This window comes from Anabrus simplex, chromosome 9 (genome assembly GCF_040414725.1).
Source record: "Anabrus simplex isolate iqAnaSimp1 chromosome 9, ASM4041472v1, whole genome shotgun sequence".
NCBI lineage: Eukaryota > Metazoa > Arthropoda > Insecta > Orthoptera > Tettigoniidae > Anabrus > Anabrus simplex.
Window position 1 is genome coordinate 45,974,755 of NC_090273.1, and position 21,239 is coordinate 45,995,993.

Below are 21,239 nucleotides of genomic sequence, written 5' to 3' on the forward strand. Positions count from 1 at the left end.
CTATAATCTAATATAAGTAGATGCAGTTAATACAGGACAGGGTGACAGATGGAGAGTTGCATCAAACTATTCTACGGACTGATGAAATTAACGCTGCTGCTGCTACTACCATTGCTACTATAGTATGCAGCAAAGCAAACAGTACTGCAATTACAAATCTGCTCTGAAGATCAAGATACAGTACATCATTATAACAAGCAAGGTGATTAAGGAAACACACATCTAAGTGCGTCAGCACAGCCTGCGTTCAAAATGTGCTCCTTCACGTCTTACATGTTTATGAAAACAGGTTGCTGCAAGGACACACAAAATGACTGCAGATGACCTTGCAATAGTGGTAATAGCAGAGAATGTAGAAGAACTGTCCTTCCGAGTAAATGAATCACTGAGACGAGTTAACCTCTGGATGGTAAATAATAAGTTGAGATTGGCTCCACATAAGACTGAGGCTGTAATTTTGAAAGGTTCCAGGAGTTGGAAAAATGTCCGTTTCTTATTAAATGATACAGTGATTATCCCAGGAAAGTGTATACGAAACCTTGGAGTTCTTATTGACAGGAATTGCACATTTGGTGCACATGTGAAGGCAGTAACCCAAAAGGCAGAGAAGAAGGCATCGACATTGGCCAGACTTATGCCTAACATCGGGGGACCAAGAACAGTTAAGAGACAGATTATGTGGTCTGCAGTATATTCCATTTTACTTTATGCTGCACCTATCTGGCACAATGCACTCAGGAGGAAGATTCACCGAAGAGCTATGGAAAGAGTACAGAGGAAAATGCTGCTCAGAGTTACCTGTGCATATCGAACTGTTTCAACAGCAGCTTTACAAGTTGTAGCTGCCAGTATTCCCAGTGACCTCCTCGTTGTAGAGAGAAAAGTTTGGCATGAAAGGGGTGCAACTATATCTGCTGAAGAAAAGAAAGCCTCGAGGAACCAACTCTTACTAGACTGGCAAGACCGATGGGATGGCACAACTGATGTTGGCCAATGGACTAAAAAGCTAATACCCAACATAGGAGACTGGCTTAAATGTAGACATCGGCAGGTAGATTACTATCTGTTGCAGATCCTGACAGGACATGGAAGATTCGGCGTATACGCCATGAAGATGGGAAAGACGCAGGGAGATTCACAAATAGGAAAAGTCCTCTCAGTTTTAATTACTGCGTTGATGGGGTGAAAGTTCCTTTTGGGGATCATTGTAAGTATCTAGGTGTTAATATAAGGAAAGATCTTCACTGGGGTAATCACATAAATGGGATTGTAAATAAAGGGTACCGATCTCTACACATGGTTATGAGGGTGTTTAGGAGTTGTAGTAAGGATGTAAAGGAAAGTGCATATAAGTCTCTGGTAAGACCCCAACTAGAGTATGGTTCCAGTGTATGGGACTCTCACCAGGATTACCTGATTCAAGAACTGGAAAAAATCCAAAGAAAAGCAGCTGGATTTGTTCTGGGTGATTTCCGACAAAAGAGTAGCGTTACAAAAATGTTGCAATGTTTGGGTTGGGAAGAATTGAGAGAAAGAAGAAGAGCTGCTCGACTAAGTGGTATGTTCCGAGCTGTCAGCGGAGAGATGGCGTGGAATGACATTAGTAGACGAATAGGTTTGAATGGCGTTTATAAAAGTAGGAAAGATCACAATATGAAGATAAAGTTGGAATTCAAGAGGACAAACTGGGGCAAATATTCATTTATAGGAAGGGGAGTTAGGGATTGGAATAACTTACCAAGGGAGATGTTCAATAAATTTCCAATTTCTTTGAAATCATTTCGGAAAAGGCTAGGAAAGCAACAGATAGGGAATCTGCCACCTGGGCGACTGCCCTAAATGCAGATCAGTATTGATTGATTGATTGATTGATGGTTGTCGGTACTGTTCTGAAAGGGATACAGTAGAACACACTTTTTTCTACTGTGTTCGATGGGAAGAAGAACGAAAGAAAGCCTGCCAACAACTTGGCCGACGACTCACGCCAGGGAATCTGGTTCAGATTATGTTAGAGAGCCTGTTTGCCTGGAACACAGTAAAGGCAATGGCACAAGCATTATGGGGATGAAGGAGAAAGAAGAGAAAGGAAGAACTTAATAATATACATCACTCCATTCTGATGTCATGCCGATAAGCAGTTCCAGAATGGTCTGAGTGAAGAGGGCAGGGGTTTTTAGTTGGAAAAGATTTTCCCCTGCCATAACAAAAAACTACTACTACTACTACTACTACTACTACTACTACTAAGGAGACAACAATTCTAGTGTAAGGTATGGATCCGGATTTAAATGAAAACTATCTCAGAGCAGTACTCTCCTTAGAAGCTGCTGTCGAAGAATCTCAGATCAATATTATGTCCGTAAGACCGGGGAGGTTCGGAAATCTGAATGCTACCGTAATATTGCCAACGGAACCATCGAAAATACTGTTAAAGAAAAAGAAATTAAATGTGGGATGGGCAACCTGTATGGTGAAGGAAAAAGTTACAGTTGCAAGGTGTTTTAAATGTCTTGGATTTGGACATAAAGCGCCACACTGCGACGTTAAAGATGACCGGTCACGGAGCTGTCTAAATTGTGGACAAGAAGGCCATTTGGCGAAGGATTGTGGGAACATTTCATTTTGCACCATGTGCCAAGTGGAAGGCCACCGCTCAGATCAAATGAAATGCCCTACTTACAGGAAGCTAATATTAGAGGCAAGGAAGTTGAATTTAAACGACCAATAATGGACATACTGCAGGCGAATCTCATGAGGAAATCCGACAGTCATGACATCATGTATGCGACAGCCTTGGAAAAGAAAGTAGACTTAGTGCTTGTTAGCGAGCCAAACAGAAGGCGAGTAGCCGAAGGTAGTTGGTTCACGGACAAAAGATGTGATGTAGCTGCATATTTTTTAAATGATAAGTTGGAGGTGCTAAGCATATGGGCAGAAGAAGGTTATTTGTGTATTCAACTCCAGCAATATCAGATTTATTGTTGTTATATCTCTCCTAACATCCCTTTTGATATTTTCAAAGCTGAAGTAGATGCAATAGTTCAGGACTGCATGGCGTCAGGTATTGAATCTATCATTCTCGGAGACCTAAATGTCAAGTCGCCTCTGTGGCGGGCACCAACTGCAGATTGTAGGGGAGAATATTGGGCAGAATGGATAGCGACCCTAGACTTGGTGGTTCATAACACTGGAATCTTACCAACTTTTTCCAGAGGGAACTCAGAGTCTTTCATAGACGTCACCTGCTCAACGCAGGGTATAGCATCATTCATTGTTGACTGGGAAGATATGGAAGATGAATCTCTCAGCGACCATCGTTTTATTTACTTTCAAGTTAAGGGATCGAAGAAGCTTAACGATATCACGAAAACGGTGTGGAACTATAATTGGGAAACTTTTAAAATTGCAATCGAGTGGATGTCACAAATTGTAGATACAGTGCAACATACTCTAAAAGATGTAACTGCTGTTCTTAAAGATGCTTGTAGGACCAGCCGATTGAGGGGATCAACAAAATCAATCAATACTGATCTGCATTTAGGGCAGTCGCCCAGGTGGCAGATTCCCTATCTGTTGCTTTCCTAGCCTTTTCCGAAATGATTTCAAAGAAATTGGAAATTTATTGAACATCTCCCTTGGTAAGTTATTCCAACCCCTAACTCCCCTTCCTATAAATGAATATTTGCCCCAGTTTGTCCTCTTGAATTCCAACTTTATCTTCATATTGTGATCTTTCCTACTTTTATAGACGCCATTCAAACCTATTCGTCTACTAATGTCATTCCACGCCATCTCTCCGCTGACAGCTCGGAACATACCACTTAGTCGAGCAGCTCTTCTTCTTTCTCTCAATTCTTCCCAACCCAAACATTGCAACATTTTTGTAACGCTACTCTTTTGTCGGAAATCACCCAGAACAAATCGAGCTGCTTTTCTTTGGATTTTTTCCAGTTCTTGAATCAGGTAATCCTGGTGAGGGTCCCATACACTGGAACCATACTCTAGTTGGGGTCTTACCAGAGACTTCTATGCACTCTCCTTTACATCCTTACTACAACCCCTAAACACCCTCATAACCATCCAGAGATCGGTACCCTTTATTTACAATCCCATTTATGTGATTACCCCAGTGAAGATCTTTCCTTATATTAACACCTAGATACTTACAATGATCCCCAAAAGGAACTTTCACCCCATCAACGCAGTAATTAAAACTGAGAGGACTTTTCCTATTTGTGAAACTCACAACCTGACTTTTAGCCCCGTTTATCAACATATCATTACCTGCTGTCCATCTCACAATATTTTCGAGGTCACGTTGCAGTTGCTCACAATCTTGTAACTTATTTATCACTCTATAGAGAATAACATCATCCGCAAAAAGCCTTACCTCCGATTCCACTCCTTTACTCACATCATTTATATATATAAGAAAACATAAAGGTCCGATAACACTGCCCTGAGGAACTCCCCTCTCAACTATTACAGGGTCAGACAGCTTCACCTACTCTAACTCTCTGAGATCTATTTTCTAGAAATATAGCAACCCATTCAGTCACTCTTTTGTCTAGTCCAATTGCACTCATTTTTGCCAGTAGTCTCCCATGATCCACCCTATCAAATACTTTAGACATGTCAATCACGATACAGTCCATTTGACCTCCAGAATCCAAGATATCTGCTATATCTTGCTGGAATCCTACAAGTTGAGCTTCAGTGGAATAACCTTTCCTAAAACCGAACTGCCTTCTATCGAACCAGTTATTAATTTCACAAACATGTCAAATATAATCAGAAAGAATGCCTTCCCAAAGCTTACATACAATGCATGTCAAACTTACTGGCCTGTAATTTTCAGCTTTATGTCTATCACCCTTTCCTTTATACACAGGGGCTACTATAGCAACTCTCCATTCATCTGGTATAGCTCCTTCTGCCAAACAATAATCAAATAAGTACTTCAGATATGGTACTATATCCCAACCCATTGTCTTTAGTATATCCCCAGAAATCTGATCAATTCCAGCCGCTTTTCTAGTTTTCAACTTTTGTATCTTATTGTAAATGTCATTGTTATCATACGTAAATTTTATTATTTCTTTGGCCTTAGTCTCTTCCTCTATCTCGACATTATCCTTGTAACCAACAATCTTTACATACTGCTGACTGAATACTTCTGCCTTTTGAAGATCCTCACATACACACTCCCCTTGTTCATTAATTATTCCTGGAATGTCCTTCTTGGAACCTGTTTCTGCCTTAAAATACCTATATATACCCTTCCATTTTTCACTAAAATTTGTATGACTGCCAATTATGCTTGCCATCATGTTATCCTTAGCTGCCTTCTTTGCTAGATTCAATTTTCTAGTAAGTTCCTTCAATTTCTCCTTACTTCCACAGCCATTTCTAACTCTATTTCTTTCCAGTCTGCACCTCCTTCTTAGTCTCTTTATTTCTCTATTATAATAAGGTGGGTCTTTACCATTCCTTACCACCCTTAAAGGTACAAACCTGTTTTGGCATTCCTCAACAATTTCTTTAAACCCATCCCAGAGTCTGTTTACATTTTTATTTACCGTTTTCCACCGATCATAGTTACTTTTTAGAAACTGCCTCATACCTGCTTTATCAGCCATATGGTACTGCCTAACAGTCCTACTTTTAAGACCTTCCTTTCTATCACATTTATTTTTAACTACCACAAAAACAGCTTCATATAAAACACGAGTCCCTTACTGGTGGAACAATGAAGTAGACATGCAAAGGAAAGACTGCAATCGCAAGAGACGAATTCTTACAAGATCTAGGAAAAAAATCAGCCAGGTCAACTTAATACAATTAGAAGCTGAATATAAGGCATCAAAGAGGCAACTAATGAAGCTAATAAAGATTCTAAGAGAAATCTCTGGCAAAAGCTATGCGAAGATCTAGACAGTGATATCTGGGGAGCGGGATATAAGATAGTGACCGGTCGAATAATCAACAGGGTACCAGTTCAGCTCCCAGCTGATAGAAGGAAAGCCATAGCAATGGAGTTGTTTCCTTGTACTAATGACAGACTTGAAATGGAATCAGATTTTTGTGTTGCAGAACCGTTCACTGTGGTTGAGTTACAAGAGGTAGCACGCAATATGAAGACTGGTAAGGCACCAGGTGTAGATGGAATCCCACCAGAAGCCATCAAGTATGCAGTTGAGGTGGCACCTGGTTGGATCTTATCAGTCTTCAATGATTTATTAAAAAAGCGTGAATTCCCTGATGAGTGGAAAGTAGCCAAGCTAGTGCTGTTATTGAAGGCAGGGAAACTATCATTAGATCCATCAGCATACAGGCCACTTTGCTTATTAAACACCTTGAGCAAACTTTACGAAGGATTGATTAAAACTAGACTGGAGAAAGAACTTGAACAACAGGGAGGACTTTCTTCGAACCAGTTTGGATTTAGAAAGGGTAGAACCACAACCCAAGCTATTGAGAGAGTGATTCAAATACAGGCAGAAAGCAGTGAGAAATGGGCTGCCTTGATAACGCTAGATGTCAAAAATGCTTTTAACACTGCTTCTTGGAGCATTATTTTGAGAGAAGTTCGTAGGATGAACATTTCTCAGTATCTACAACAAATAATCGTTAAGTACTTCAAAGGACGAAGAATACGATTTCATGATTTAGAAGATCTTGAAATGAGTGCTGGCGTTCCACAGGGATCTGTCCTAGGACCCACCTTGTGGAACATTCTATATGATGGTGTATTACGCCTGCAGCTGACAAAAGGGACAACATCTATTGGTTATGCAGATGACCTTGCAATAGTGGTAATAGCAGAGAATGTAGAAGAACTGACCTTCCGAGTAAATGAATCACTGAGACGAGTTAACCTTTGGATGGTAAATAATAAGTTGAGATTGGCTCCAATTAAGACTGAGGCTGTAATTTTGAAAGGTTCCAGGAATTGGAAAAATGTCCGTTTCTTATTAAATGATACAGTGATTATCCCAGGAAAGTCTGTACGATACCTTGGGGTTCTTATTGACAGGAATTGCACATTTGGTGCACATGTGAAGGCAGTAACCCAAAAGGCAGAGAAGAAGGCATCGGCATTGGCCAGACTTATGCCTAACATCGGGGGACCAAGAACAGTTAAGAGACAGATTATGTGGTCTGCAGTATATTCCATTTTACTTTATGCTGCACCTATCTGGCACAATGCACTCAGGAGGAAGATTCACCGAAGAGCTATGGAAAGAGTACAGAGGAAAATGCTGCTCAGAGTTACCTGTGCATATCGAACTGTTTCGACAGCAGCTTTACAAGTTGTAGCTGCCAGTATTCCCATTGACCTCCTCGTTGTAGAGAGAAAACTTTGGCATGGAAGGGGTGCAACTATATCTGCTGAAGAAAAGAAAGCCTCGAGGAACCAACTCTTACTAGACTGGCAAGACCGATGGGATGGCACAACCGATGTTGGCCAATGGACAAAAGAGCTAATACCCAACATCGGAGACTGGCTTAAATGTAGACATCGGCAGGTAGATTACTATCTGTCGCAGACCCTGACAGGACATGGAAGATTCGGCGTATACGCCATGAAGATGGGAAAGACTCAGGGAGATGGTTGTCGGTACTGTTCTGAAAGGGATACAGTAGAACACACTTTTTTCTACTGTGTTCGATGGGAAGAAGAACGAAGGAAAGCCTGCCAACAACTTGGCCGACAACTCACACCAGGGAATCTGCTTCAGATTATGTTAGAGAGCCCGTCTGCCTGGAACACAGTAAAGGCAATGGCGACAAGCATTATGGGGATGAAGGAGAAAGAAGAGAAAGGAAGAACTTAATAATATACATCATTCCATTCTGATGTCATGCCGACAAGCAATTCCAGAATGGTCTGAGTGAAGAGGGCAGGGGTTTTTAGTTGGAAAAGATTTTCCCCTGCCATAACAAAAAACTACTACTACTACTACTACTACTACTACTACTACTACTACTACTACTACTACTACTACTACTACTACTTGAGACTGATAATAATAATCGTATGGCCTCAGCTACCGTGTGCAAACATTTAAATTTGACGCCATCTGGCTGTCTGCTCGTCAATTTCGACGTTCCGTTTTACTCTAGGCCCGCTAGATGGCAGACAGAGTAAACCGGATCTCTCTTGGGCATCTGTGGCTGAGATTTTTAATGAATTTTGTCGGGTAAACACCAAATGTGTCACCAGAGATCTTTTACATGCCGACATCGTACGACATGGAGTGTTGAATGGACTTTTTCCTGCCCTTCAAAAATCCGACTACCTCTGCCGGGTTTGAACCCACTATCTTGGGATCCGGAGGCGACACTCTACCACTGATCCACAGAGGCAGCTAGACTGATAATGAAAATCCACAACCTCCATCTAGCGGCGAGGAAAGGAATTGTGCCGGCTGCTGAAGCCTGTTGTAGTCTTCTGGGGCAATGATTAATGACCGACAAATGAAATGTTAATGGAGAGGGTTGCTAGATGTCAGGGAAAACCAGAGAACCCAGAGAAAAACCTGTCCCACCTCTGTTTGGTCCAGCACAAATTTCACATGGAGTGACCTAGATTTGAACCATCGAATCTAGTGACAAGAGGCTGGCGTGTTGCCACCTTAGCTACTGGAGGCTACTTCTCTTGAGAGAGTGATATTCAAAATTCATTAAGAACTGAAATAAATTTAAAAGCATTGTTAAACTGGTCTTACTGTTTATTAAATGTACCTACCTCTTGAAGCAAGACTACAATCAAGGGAGTTCGATCAGATGGTTTCAGAGGTTTCACAGGTGCACCGTCAGCATCTATAGTTGGACGTACGATGGGTAGAGGTAGCTTTTCCAAAACACCTGCTGCAAGTTGGATGACCTACATTACAAACAATAACAAGGATAGGAGAGATATCAGATTTGCAATTCATTAAAAGTAGTTTTATAAAATCATCATCTCTCTTGAGTAATAAAAGAAGTTGAAAAGTATTAATTTTGTTACAGGATTTCATAATCTTGCTTATTTAACATGTACCTTTGTTGCTTCATGTAACTGGCTTGAGATATCATGATCAATAGCCTCTTAGTACTCTGTCATCAATGGGTTGTACACAATGCTGGTGACTTCTTTGAAGGACAGTAAAACTTGGTAACATGTATCTCTTTTGTATCAGTTGTAATTAAATAGTTGCCACTATTTATGTTCCATCTCTCATAAAAACACAGTAATGGTACATGTTGTGACCCTATTGGGCCTTAAACATCCTGTAGAAAAGGCATTCAAGACGATAATTTTGATGCTTTATCATCCTGTAGAAAAGGCAATAAAGACGATAATTTTGATGCTTTATCGTCCTGTAGAAAACAATGAAGATGGTAATTTTGATGCTATCTTACATATTGACACTTGTCATCAAGACTTCAAGAATAAGTGTTTATATATTCTTCTATATGATTTTTTGATTATGTTTGTTTTTACGTTACAACAAGTTAAAACGTTTCACAAGATTAATTCTTTCATGTGGACTTTTAGTGGGCTATTTTTTCTTTAAAGTATTCTACAAACTTTATATTTCTTTTCTTTTATTGTACTAGCTGATGTACCCGTGCTTCGCTATGGGATTCTCAGAAAGACTGACTTTGTGGTTTTCCTAACTGAAATAAACATAGGTCATTACAAAAACGTAAGTATGAATGTAGCGATTAAAAGCAATGCTATCATATAAGATACTCGATCAAATGGAAAGCCACCCGTTTTATCACATTTAACGAACAGTGCTGCGGTTAGATTGCGGTGCCAATCTAATAGTCCAAAGTTCCAGAGCTTGGATGACCAGGCCGCAGATTGCCATGAACACTCATCTGCCATTATTCCGCTAAATATGCACACTGTTCATTCCAATCAGTGCCTCAGAGTAGGGATTGAATAGCCCGAATGCTATGATGATCCAGTGTGTTACGTACCAGTAGTATCAGAAAATTTATAAACCAGGTAATGGCATGCTAAAGTTATCTAACTTCCCAGCTACTTCCCATCAATATTCAGGCAGGCTGTTACACTCTGTACGACTGGGCGAGTTGACTGCGTGGTTAGTGGTGTGCAGCTGTGAGCTTGCATCCGAGAGATAGTGGATTCGAACCACATTGTCGGCAGCACTGAAGATGGTATTCCGTGCTTTCGCACTTTCACACCAGTCAAATGCTGGGCCTGTACCTTAATTAAGGCCTAAGGCACTCCTAGCCCTTTCGTATCCCATTGTCGCCATAAAACCTATCTATGTCGGTGCGACGTAAATCAAATAAAAAATACTACATATGCAGCAGTAATCCTATCTACCGGAGATGAGGGGTAACAGAAGACACAAAGCACATCACGACAAACAATGGTCAATGTAATGTTATTGTTGATCAATGTTATGAGCTTTCTATATTGTAGGCCTACACATTTAGTTTTCTTTCGACTCTGTGATTTGTAAAATATTTTATACCGTAAACTGTAATTTCTTATTCTCCGACTTTACATACCGATTTTCATTAAATACTGTTTACCCATTTTCTCGTTACTCGGCGCTGATATGAACTTAGTAACAAAAATCCAAATTCATGAATATCTTTGTGATCATAGCCAGTATGGTAACAATGTATAAGACATGAATAATAGGAAATTTAATACTATATAACCTTAGTTATGTAGCATTCATCGATTACACCTCTAATAAGAAATATTTGAGAATTACATTTTAGGTCTTCCCCTAAACTACCATTTCACTCAGCGTGAATAAAATAATTTACAGCCTAGACTATAGCAACTTATTTCCTGACTTTGCATACCGAGTTTCATCAAGATAGGACAAATAATAACAACAATATTTGAGAATTAAATTTTAGGCCTTCCCCTAAACTACCACTTTTCTCAGCGTCAATACAATTATTGACAGCCTAGATTGTAGCAATTTATTCCCCAACTTTGCATACCCATTTTCTTTAAAATACGACCACTAATAACATAAATAGTTGAGAATTCAATTTTAGGCCTTCCCCTAAACTACCACTTCACTCAGCGTGAGTAAAATGATTTATAGCCTAGATTGTAGAGGCTCATCCCCCGACTTCACATAACGATTTTCATTAAATTCTCTTCAACCGTTTTCTCGTGATGCGTGTACATACATACATACATACATACATACATACATACAGACAGACAGACAGACAGACAGACAGACAGACAGACAGACAGACAGACAGACAGACAGACAGACAATTATGGAAAAGTAAAAAGTGCATTTTCTTGTTACTATGGACATGACCGATACAGAAATACCATTATTTTCAAATTCTGAGCAATGTACAGACAAAACTCTTATTTTATATATTTATTGTATTGACCAAGGTGGACTAATTACATATTTTCTTTACTGTAAAGTCAATACGGAACAAATATGAGATTCTTAAATTGCTACACAAAATTTGTCAAACTGCAACATCTGGATGAGATATGCTGGCTCAGTAGACATGCATTTGCATACAATTCAGGTCTAGTCATTAACAAGAACAAATTAAGGATATCCAATATTGAGATCTGAATTCACTGTTTGAGCTGAATATAACTCCTTGGTGTTTATATTTTTGAAAAACAAAGGAAAAAAAGAGATATCAAAGATATGAAAAGAATTGTTGAGGAGAAGAGAACTCACCTTGTCTTCCTGATTCTCTCCTGCTCCTGCAGTCATTTGAACCTGTAAGGACATGAGGGTTTCACACATCATCTGTGTTTCTGAGATGGATGATGCAATGTCTGCATTACTGTGTTGGCCAAACACCTCTGGTAGCTCAACAGTAGGAAGTGTACCAATATACTCCACATAGGATGCCAGGTCACCATCTCCAGGTACGTAGTATGTTGGTAATGAAGACAACCTGGTAAAACAGAAATAACAGCAATAACAAAAGAAGGAAAATTAGGAACAGGCAACTGTTGCTGAGAAGTGTGGAAGTAGGAGGAAAGGGAAAGGTAGGAAAGGGAAATGTGGAACAGAGGATAGGAAAAGACAGATGGAACAGGGTCATGGGAGGGAGAAAAGGGAGGAGGAAGTAGCTGTTCTGCAACAGTGAGGAAAGATAGGGATGACCAAGAGGGGAGGGGATCAAACGTTGTGGGTAGGTTTGAGGCTCTTGTCATGGGGGATTCCATGGTTAGACATGTGGGGGAAAGGGAACCAGGGTAGTGTGTTACCCAGGAATTAGGTTAAGGCAGATGTTGAGGAAAGTAGAAGAGAAGGAGGAGGTGATAGTGTTTCATGTTGGTACCAACAACGTAAGGCAAGCAGGTACAAGTATACAAGTACCAACATAGTTGGGAATGTGTGGGATCTGGTAAATGCACAACAGGTGAAGTTTAAGGAAGCAGAGATTGTTATCAGTGGAATATTGATAAAAGGGATATTGACTGGAAGGTGATTGGGGATTTAATTGAGACTATGGAGTGGGTATGTGGGAAACTGGGAGTGAGATTTCTGGATCCTAATGGGTGGATAGGAGGTAGGGATCTGTGCTCAGATGGAATTCACTTAAACCACAGTGGTACATACAAGTTAGGAAATTTGTTTAGAAGGGTTATAGGGAGGTATATTCAGGGAAATGGGGTGGTCTAGGGAGTGGTAATAAGGGTACAGGGATCTGGAAGTCAAGTAGGGATGATATAAAAATATTAGTGCTGAACTATAGATGGATTGTAAAGAAAGGAATAGAATTAAGTAATTTAATAGATATATACTTACCAGATATTATAATAGGAGTTGAATCATGGCTGAGATATGATATAATGGATGCAGAAATATTCTCACAGAACTAGAATGTGTAATATTTATTCAAAACAATTTTTGATGGTATCCACCTTTTCAATACAATTTATTTTTCTTTACAAGTACAATCTTTACATTAACATTGATTCAGTTGTTGGAATACGTTTCGCCCTCATTTAGGGCATTATCAGCCAGTTTCGTGACTCAAATTCTTTAATTACAACCAGAATTCTGAATATAATATATTTTAAAAATTTTTAACATATACAGTAGAAGTCCGCTATAGCGAGTACGGCATATAATGAGAACCCCACTATAACGACAACTTTTGTCGGTCCCTTCAACATTCCTATATTAAACTATGTATTATCCTTCAGTTACAGCAAGAGCCCTATCACTGACACATCCGTTATTAAGAGTGATTTTTTCCGTTACCGATATTTATGCACCCCAGCGATTAAGTTGCATGCGATCGATCTCCTTCGGAATAGTTTCCTCACTATGTCCATTAGCGAGTTCTCTTGTCGACATTCGAAGGCAATGTCGGAGTCTATACCCGTCAACTGCTGCTCCATAAAGAAAATTCAAAATGAAAGAGAACTTTTTGCGTAATAAATGTGTAAATAACATGTCCGATAACAGTTGTTAACTCATTAAAAATAAAGGCTGAGGAAACGATCGCTTAATTTTAATGCTAAATACTGCATAAGGATGGAATACATCTCAATAAATGGCAGCGTGCATCATTGATTTCAGAGGTTAGTTTCTATTTTCTTGCGGCTGTTTGATGTCAGAAAGGCTATTATCATATAAATTTATAGCGAGAAGGGAATTTTCTACTGGTGCTAGAAAAACGTAAGTACATACATACATATTCCACATCATTCCATCTTAAGCGATGGGTCGGCAAACGAGGCTTCTCCACCAGTTGCGGTCCCTGAACTTCTCTCCTTCTTCAATGCTTTCCAAAGTATGTCCTCTCTGTTGAATGTCACTCTTCACCATGTCCTTGTACCTGAGTCTTGGTCGCCCTCTTGGTCTTTTGTCTTCAAGTTTTAGATCGTACATTTTTTTTTTGGTAATCTGTTATCACCCATGCGTCGCATATGTCCATACCATCTCAGTCGCTGCACTGTTATTTTGTCCTGCAGTCTTACAACTTGAGCCTGCTTGCGGATTTCCTCATTACGGACTCTGTCCCTCTGTGTTTTGCCGATCATGCTACGGACAAATTTCATTTCTGCAGCCTGGATTCTACTAACATCTTTGTTTCTCATGGTCCATGTTTGGCAACCATCGGTCAGGATTGGTACGTAATAAGTTCCATATATGACTCTCTTACATTTTGTTGGTATTTTCTTGTTCCATATTATGTCTTTAACTATTTTGTAAAAGTTGCTACCTGCCTGAATTCTGTGGGAAATTTCCTTATCTATAGAACCAGTATCAGAGATAACACTTCCAAGATATTTGAATTGATGGTTCATCTGTAGCTGTTTCCCCTCCATTTCAATGTGTCCCATTGGTTGCCCGTATCTCTTCATGACCATAACCTCACTTTTCTCTTGGCTGAAGATGAGTCCATATTCTTTAGCAGATTCTGCCCAGGAGTTTATTTGTCCTTGAAGATCTTCTTTAGAGTCTCCCTACAAGCATATATCATCCACGAACAATATTCATTTCTTACCTCCAATGGTTTGGTGAACTTTTCTCTGAATCTCGTTCAACACAGTGATGAAAAGAAGAGGAGACAGAACACCACCCTGTCTTAACCCAGATTTTATATCAAAGGCTTCAGTCATTCCTACAGGTGTTTTGACTTTAATTCGGGTATCTTCATACAAATTCTTGATCCATTAAAACGTAAGTATTCATAATAAATATAGTTTGGTTAAGTTAGCTCATGTTGTTTGAATAAGAAAACAGAAATGTTTGCCACAGAAGCCTCTGGAGTGATACCGTATTTCTCCGAATCCAAGACGACAATTTTTTTCCTCAGAATACCATGTGAAATATCAAGGGTCGTCTTGCATTCGCTGTCTTGGCAACTACCATAGTAACCACGGTGCTACTTAACACCCCCCCACGTGCACACAAAACTCATTGACAATAAACGACCGTCTCTTTATTATACATCGCTAGCCCGTGGCAACCGGTTGTTCAGTGCCTATGTGTAACGTCGCTGGATCTCGAGAAATAGTGAAGAGAGAATTACATAATATTAGTCTCTCTACACAATAGTTTCTCAAATCTGCAGAATGGCATAAAAAATGCGAGCCTTCAAATTCTCAAGAATATTTTTCTAATGGATCGTTGTATTGTAGAGACGCGTGAAATAGGTAGTGCCGGCAAATTTTCAGTGGGTTCTCTTCGATATTATGATGCCAATTATAAGTTAATGGTTATAAAACCCGCTGAAATAGAGAATAATTGTGCAGCCGAAAAATAATACGCCATAACTAAAGCCAATGTTCAGCACTAAAAATAGTCTAAAAAATGTACTGTATAAGAAAGGCATTCATATGATTTTACAAAGCACTTTTTAAGACATATAAATATTTTGAAGGAAAAGATGGGGGCGCCTTGGATTCAGAGAAATACGGTACTATAATTTTTTAGAATGAAATTAAACATACAATTTCACATAATATCAGATTTCGAAAAATAACAAACAAGTAAGCCGTAGAGTGGGTATTATCCGCGGAAATGCAAGTTTTGTGCAAGGTGACTGTCGTTTCATACTGATTTTGATGTGTATGGGGGTTTTCCCGACTTTTACAAAAAATTGGATATAAAGACAATCCGTTACAGCGAGTAAATTTTTCGTTGTTATGAATTCTCGCTATAACAGACTTCCACTGTATATACAGACACTCAATTCAACTCCATTCTTCATATTGAAGTTCCTGAATTCATTATTTACACGCACACACTGAGAAGTCCCCAGTTCGACTCTCTCCAACAACAAGCAGCTCACTACTTAAAGAAGTGGAATCAGAGATAAGGCTTTTTGCAGATGTTATTCTGTAGACAGTAATAAATAAATTACAAGATTGTGAGTAACTGCCAAATGACCTTGATAATGTTGTAAGATGGACAGAAGGCAATAGTATGACAATAAACAGGGTTGATGGCATGAAAGTTCCTTTTGGGGATCATTGTAAGTACCTAGGTGTTAATATAAGGAAAGATCTCCATTGGGGTAATCACATATATATTGTTGTAAATAAAGGGTACAGATCTCTGCACATGGTTATGAGGGTATTTAGGGGTTGTAGAAAGAATGTAAAGGAGAGGGCATATAAGTCTCTGGTAAGACCCCAACTAGAGTATGGTTCCAGAGTATGGGATCCTCACCAGGATTACTTGATTCAAGAACTGGAAGAAACCCAGAGAAAAGCAGCTTGATTTGTTCTGGGTGACTTCCGACAAAATAGTAGTGTATTACAAGTTGTCCAGTTCATGACCGTATCGATGTTTAATCAAGAAGTAAGTATAAATAATCTCCCTCCTCCCTCACATGTTATTTTAGATGACGATGAAACTCTACTTCCCTTCTCTCCAGAGCTTTCCATGAACTGTCAAACTGTATCACATCATTACTTCACCAGGTCGCGCTCAAAGACAGACCCTCTAGACAGCGCAGAATAAACATCTTTTCCAAACAAGAACGAAAGGCAAGATGACCTATTCTGACGACCTCCATTTTTATCAAAGGAGTCTCCAAAGAACTTTTATTTGTGCTTATTGTCAATGTTTTTCTTTTCAGTTCTTTATTTATACAGCTGAAGAGGACCACTAAGTGGTCGAAACATGTCCTGTAAGTTTTAATTTTATTCAATTTTGCCTGAGGCATTAATAAAGTATCGATTAGGTGGTTATTTATACTTACTTCTTAAAATAGTAGTGTTACAAAAATGTTGCAAAGTTTGAGCTGGGAAGACTTGGGAGAAAGGAGACGAGCTTCTCGACCAAGTGGTATGCTTATTAAATGACAAAGTATACTGAAATTCAGTACGGTCATAAAATGAGATTAATCACTTCTAAAATAAGTGGTATGTTCCAAGCTGTCAGTGGAGAGATGGTGTGGAATGACATCAGTAAACAAATAAGTTTGAGTAGTGTCTTTAAAAGTAGGAAAGATTACAATATGAAGATAAAGCTGGAATTCAGGAGGACAAATTTGGGCAAATATTAATTTATAAGAAGGGGAGTTAGGGACTGGAATAACTTAGCAAGGGAGATATTCAATAAATTTCCAATTCCTGTGCAATCATTTAAGAAAAGGCTATGAAACAACAGATAGGGAATCTGCCACCTGAGCGACTGCCCTAAATGCAGATCAGTAGTGATTGATTGATGGATAGATAGATAGATAGATAGATAGATAGATAGATAGATAGATAGATAGATAGATTGATTGATTGATTGAACAATCTTAGTCAAGCACAGCAGTCTTTCAACTTGCTTCAACTCTTTCATTATTCTCCATCCGTCCATCCATCCATCTTCATTATATGAGGATGGTTTGAAAAGTTCTCGGAATCACTGCTAGATGTCAGTGCTAGAGCAACGAGGTTCCCGTGCAATAATAACACATCCTTTGTGAGTGAACACGTGGCGCGTCAGTGCTCTAGCTGCAGGAGTGTGGTAGTGAGGACTCTTTGTTGTTGTTCCGCGTAGTGATTTGTGACAATGGAAAAAACTGAGATTCGAGCAGTGATTAAATACTTTGTAAAGAAAGGTATGAAAGCAAAGGAAATTCATGCCGACTTTCAGAACACACTGGGGGACTCTGCTCCTTCATTTTCAACTGTTGCCAAGTGGGCCAGCGAGTTTATATTTGGTTGGGAGAGCCTGGATGATGATCCGCGTAGTGGACGGCCAAAAAGTGTTACGACCCCAGAATTTATCACAAAAGTGCATAAAATGGTCATGGAGGATCATCGACTGAAAGTGCGGGAGATTGCTGAAGCTGTAGGGATGTCTTCTGAACGGGTATATTATATTTTAACCGAAGAATTGGGTATGAAAAAATTATCCGCAAGATGGGTGCCGCGGCTCTTGACATTGGACAATAAACGCACCAGATTGGAAATGTCCGAACAAAGTCTGGCCCATTTTCAATGCAACCAACAAGATTTTTTGCAACGGTTTGTGACTACAGATGAAACTTGGGTCCACTACTATACCCCAGAGACAAAACAGCAGTCAAAGCAGTGGAAAGATACTGATTCACCACCACCAAAGAAACCAAGGCAGTGCGTTCGGCCGGAAAGGTCATGGCCTCAGTTTTCTGGGATGCAAAAGGCATTCTGCTGATAGATTATCTTCCTACTGGCCAAACAATTACGGGGCAATACTATGCAAACCTCCTAGACCAACTACAGGAAAAGATACGCGAAACAAGGCCTGGTTTGGCAAGGAAAAATGTCATCTTTCATCAGGACAATGCTCCGCCACACACAAGTGTTATTGCCATGGCAAAACTTCATGATCTGGGGTACGAATTGTTGCCAAATCCACCTTATTCACCTGATTTGGCACCATCAGACTTTCATCTATTCCCCAAGCTGAAAATTTTCTTCGGTGGACGGAGATTTTCTACAAGGGAAGAACTGACAACCGAATTGGAGAGGTATTTTGCAAGCCTGGAGGAATCTCATTTTCGAGATGGGATCAAGGCAATGGAACATCGCTGGACCAAATGCATTAGTCTACAGGGAGACTATGTTGAAAAATAAAAGCGGATCCACCGAGGTAAGATACTTAATTCTAGTACATTCCGAGAACTTTTCAAACCACCTACGTAGACTGTTATTACCTCCTGGCTTCAGCCAGCAAATCTCTGTGAATTAACTAAATACCTCTGCAAACCTTTATTTGTAAACAGCTCTGTGGCCTTATGTAGTTCCAAACCTCTTGTCTTTAAATCATTAGAAACTGAGTCTAATTCTGGTCTCCCTCTACTCCTCTTACCCTCCATGACTGAGTCCATTATTTTCTTCTTTTTAAAAATAATTTGCTCTACGTCACACTGACACAGATAGGTCTTATGGTGACGATGGGATAGGAAAGGGCTAAAAGTGGGAAGGAAGGGGCTGTGGCTTAAATTAAGGTACAGTCCCAGCATTTGTCTGGTGTGAAAATGGGAAACCACAGAAAACCATTTTCAGGGCTGCCAACAGTGGGGTTCGAACCCACCATTCCCGGATGCAAGCTCACAGCTGTGTGCCCCTAATCTCAAGGCTAACTCGCCTGGTCCGTTATTTTCTTAGGTAACCTATCCTCCTCCATTTGTTTCACTTGACCCCACAACCACAGGCAGTTTATGTGTACCATTTCATCCATCAAATTCGTTCCTAACTTAACCTTTATTTCCCATTCTAGAACCCTGCTGCCACTGTGTCCACCTGTTTGTACCAGCTATCATTCTTGCTACTTTCATGTCTGTTACTTCTACCATAAGAATAAGATATCTTGAATCCACCCAGCTTTCACTCCCATACAGCAAGGTTGGTATGAAAACAGATTGGTATAAGGATAGTTTCATTCAGGAGCTGATGCTTTCTTAGAGAATACTGTTGATCACAACTGTGAGCTCACTGCATTAGCTTTGCTGCACTTTGATTCAATCTCATTTACTATACTTCCCTCCTGGGAGAATACACATCCTAAATACTTGAAATGATCTACCTCTTACAGTTTGTTTATTTCAAACATGACATTTAATTCACATTAGGTTTCTTCCCTACTGACATCACTTTGGACTTGGAAATGCTCATTTTTCTTTTTTCAAAGTCCAAGACATTAAATTGCAGGCTTTCAGCACAGTCTACCATTAACAAAAATAACGGTGTACCAAGCTGTTACTCTATGTGTTTGTGAAACCTGGACCCTACACTGCCAGGACACTAAGAAACTGGAATGCTTTCACCAACAAAACTAAAAGAGCATCAAATAGGATGACTATATAACTACTATTGCGGTTCTTGAGAAAGCACAGCTAAACAGTATAGAAGGGTTTAGAGGGGCAGGCCATGTCCGTTGTATCAGTGACAGCAGATACCCTCGGCAAATTCTGTACGGTGAACTCCGCAAGAGCAAGAGAACTCGTGGTACTCCTCCGAAGCGATATAAGGATAAACTTAAACAGACCAAACCCAAATATTTGGCATATTCTTGGAGTGGATCAGACTCGTTGCCATGCTACCATTTCAGCTGCAGTCGTACAGTTTGAGCATGTACATCGAAGACAGGAAGAGGAAACTCGCCAGAGAAGAAAGTACATCTTCCATCAGATGCCAACATGTGTGGGCACATGTTTTATGCAAGAAATGTTCTGATAAGCCATCAGCGCCACATCCATCGAATGGACCAATGAATTACGGTACTGCAGGCAAAAAGCACAAACTCGGATATAAGTATTGGCTTCCGCAGCCGCCGATCGTTAACATCCAATCATTGGCATAGGCCAAACAGCTTTCCACCTTATCGAATCCCTCCCTGCCAGTTTATGTCTTTCAGTAAATGACCCTTGTAAACTACGAACAGCAAAGGTTAATGATTACAGCCTTGTCTAACCCCTGTAAATACCTTGAACCAATTCATTCTACCATCCACTCTCACTGTAGCCCAACTGTCAACATAAATGCCTTGGATTGCTTTTAATTAATCCACCCTCAATCCCATAATCCCTCAGTACAGCTAACATCTTTTCCCTCGGTACTCTGTCATATGCCTTCTCTTGATTTATGAAACATGAACATAACTGTCTATTTGTCTCATAGTATTTTTCAATTGCCTGGTGCATACTGAAAATCTGATCCTGACAGCCCCACTGTCATATGAAACACTGGTTTTCATCCAACTTATGCTCTACAAATTGACTGCATGCTCTCTTCAGATTCCTAGTGTACACCTTGTCTGGTATACTGATCAGTGAAATACCTCGATGGTTGTTACAATCCTTCCTGCCCTGAAAATGGTTTTCCATGGTTTCCCATTTTCACACCAGGCAAATGCTGGGGCTGTACCTTAATTAAGGCCACGGCCGCTTCCTTCCCACTCCCAGCCCTTCCCTGTCCCATCGTCGCCATAAGACCAATCTGTGTCGGCGCGCCGCTAAGCAACTAGCAAAAAAAAAAAAAAAAAAAAAATCCTTCCTATATCTTTGCTTATAGATAAGTGCAATTACTGCTTTCATCCAATCAGAAGGCACCTTACTAAGATTCCATGCTAATCTTATTACTCTGTGAAGACATTTTATCCCTACCTTCCCACTATATTATGTCAATTCAGGTCTAATCTATTCCTGCTGCTTTATGACAGTGGAGATTATTTACTATCCTTCCCACTTGCTCATGTGTAATTTCACTAACTTCATTATTTTCCTTTCCATGAACTCAGTTCTTCGTGACATCA

The 21,239-nt window shown here is 39.9% G+C and overlaps 1 protein-coding gene across 1 annotated transcript in view; it reads right to left on the reverse strand.

The window, feature by feature from the left end:
* kl-2 (dynein heavy chain 2, axonemal kl-2) overlaps positions 1-21,239 on the reverse strand; it is a 638,176-nt gene that overhangs the window by 61,143 nt on the left and 555,794 nt on the right. Inside the window, exons 76-77 of the mRNA XM_068229141.1 lie at positions 11,709-11,931; positions 8,753-8,890 (exon numbers count right to left, since the gene is read on the reverse strand). Of these exons, the coding sequence (XP_068085242.1) occupies positions 8,753-8,890; positions 11,709-11,931 (361 nt within the window). The remainder of the gene's footprint in view (positions 1-8,752; positions 8,891-11,708; positions 11,932-21,239) is intronic.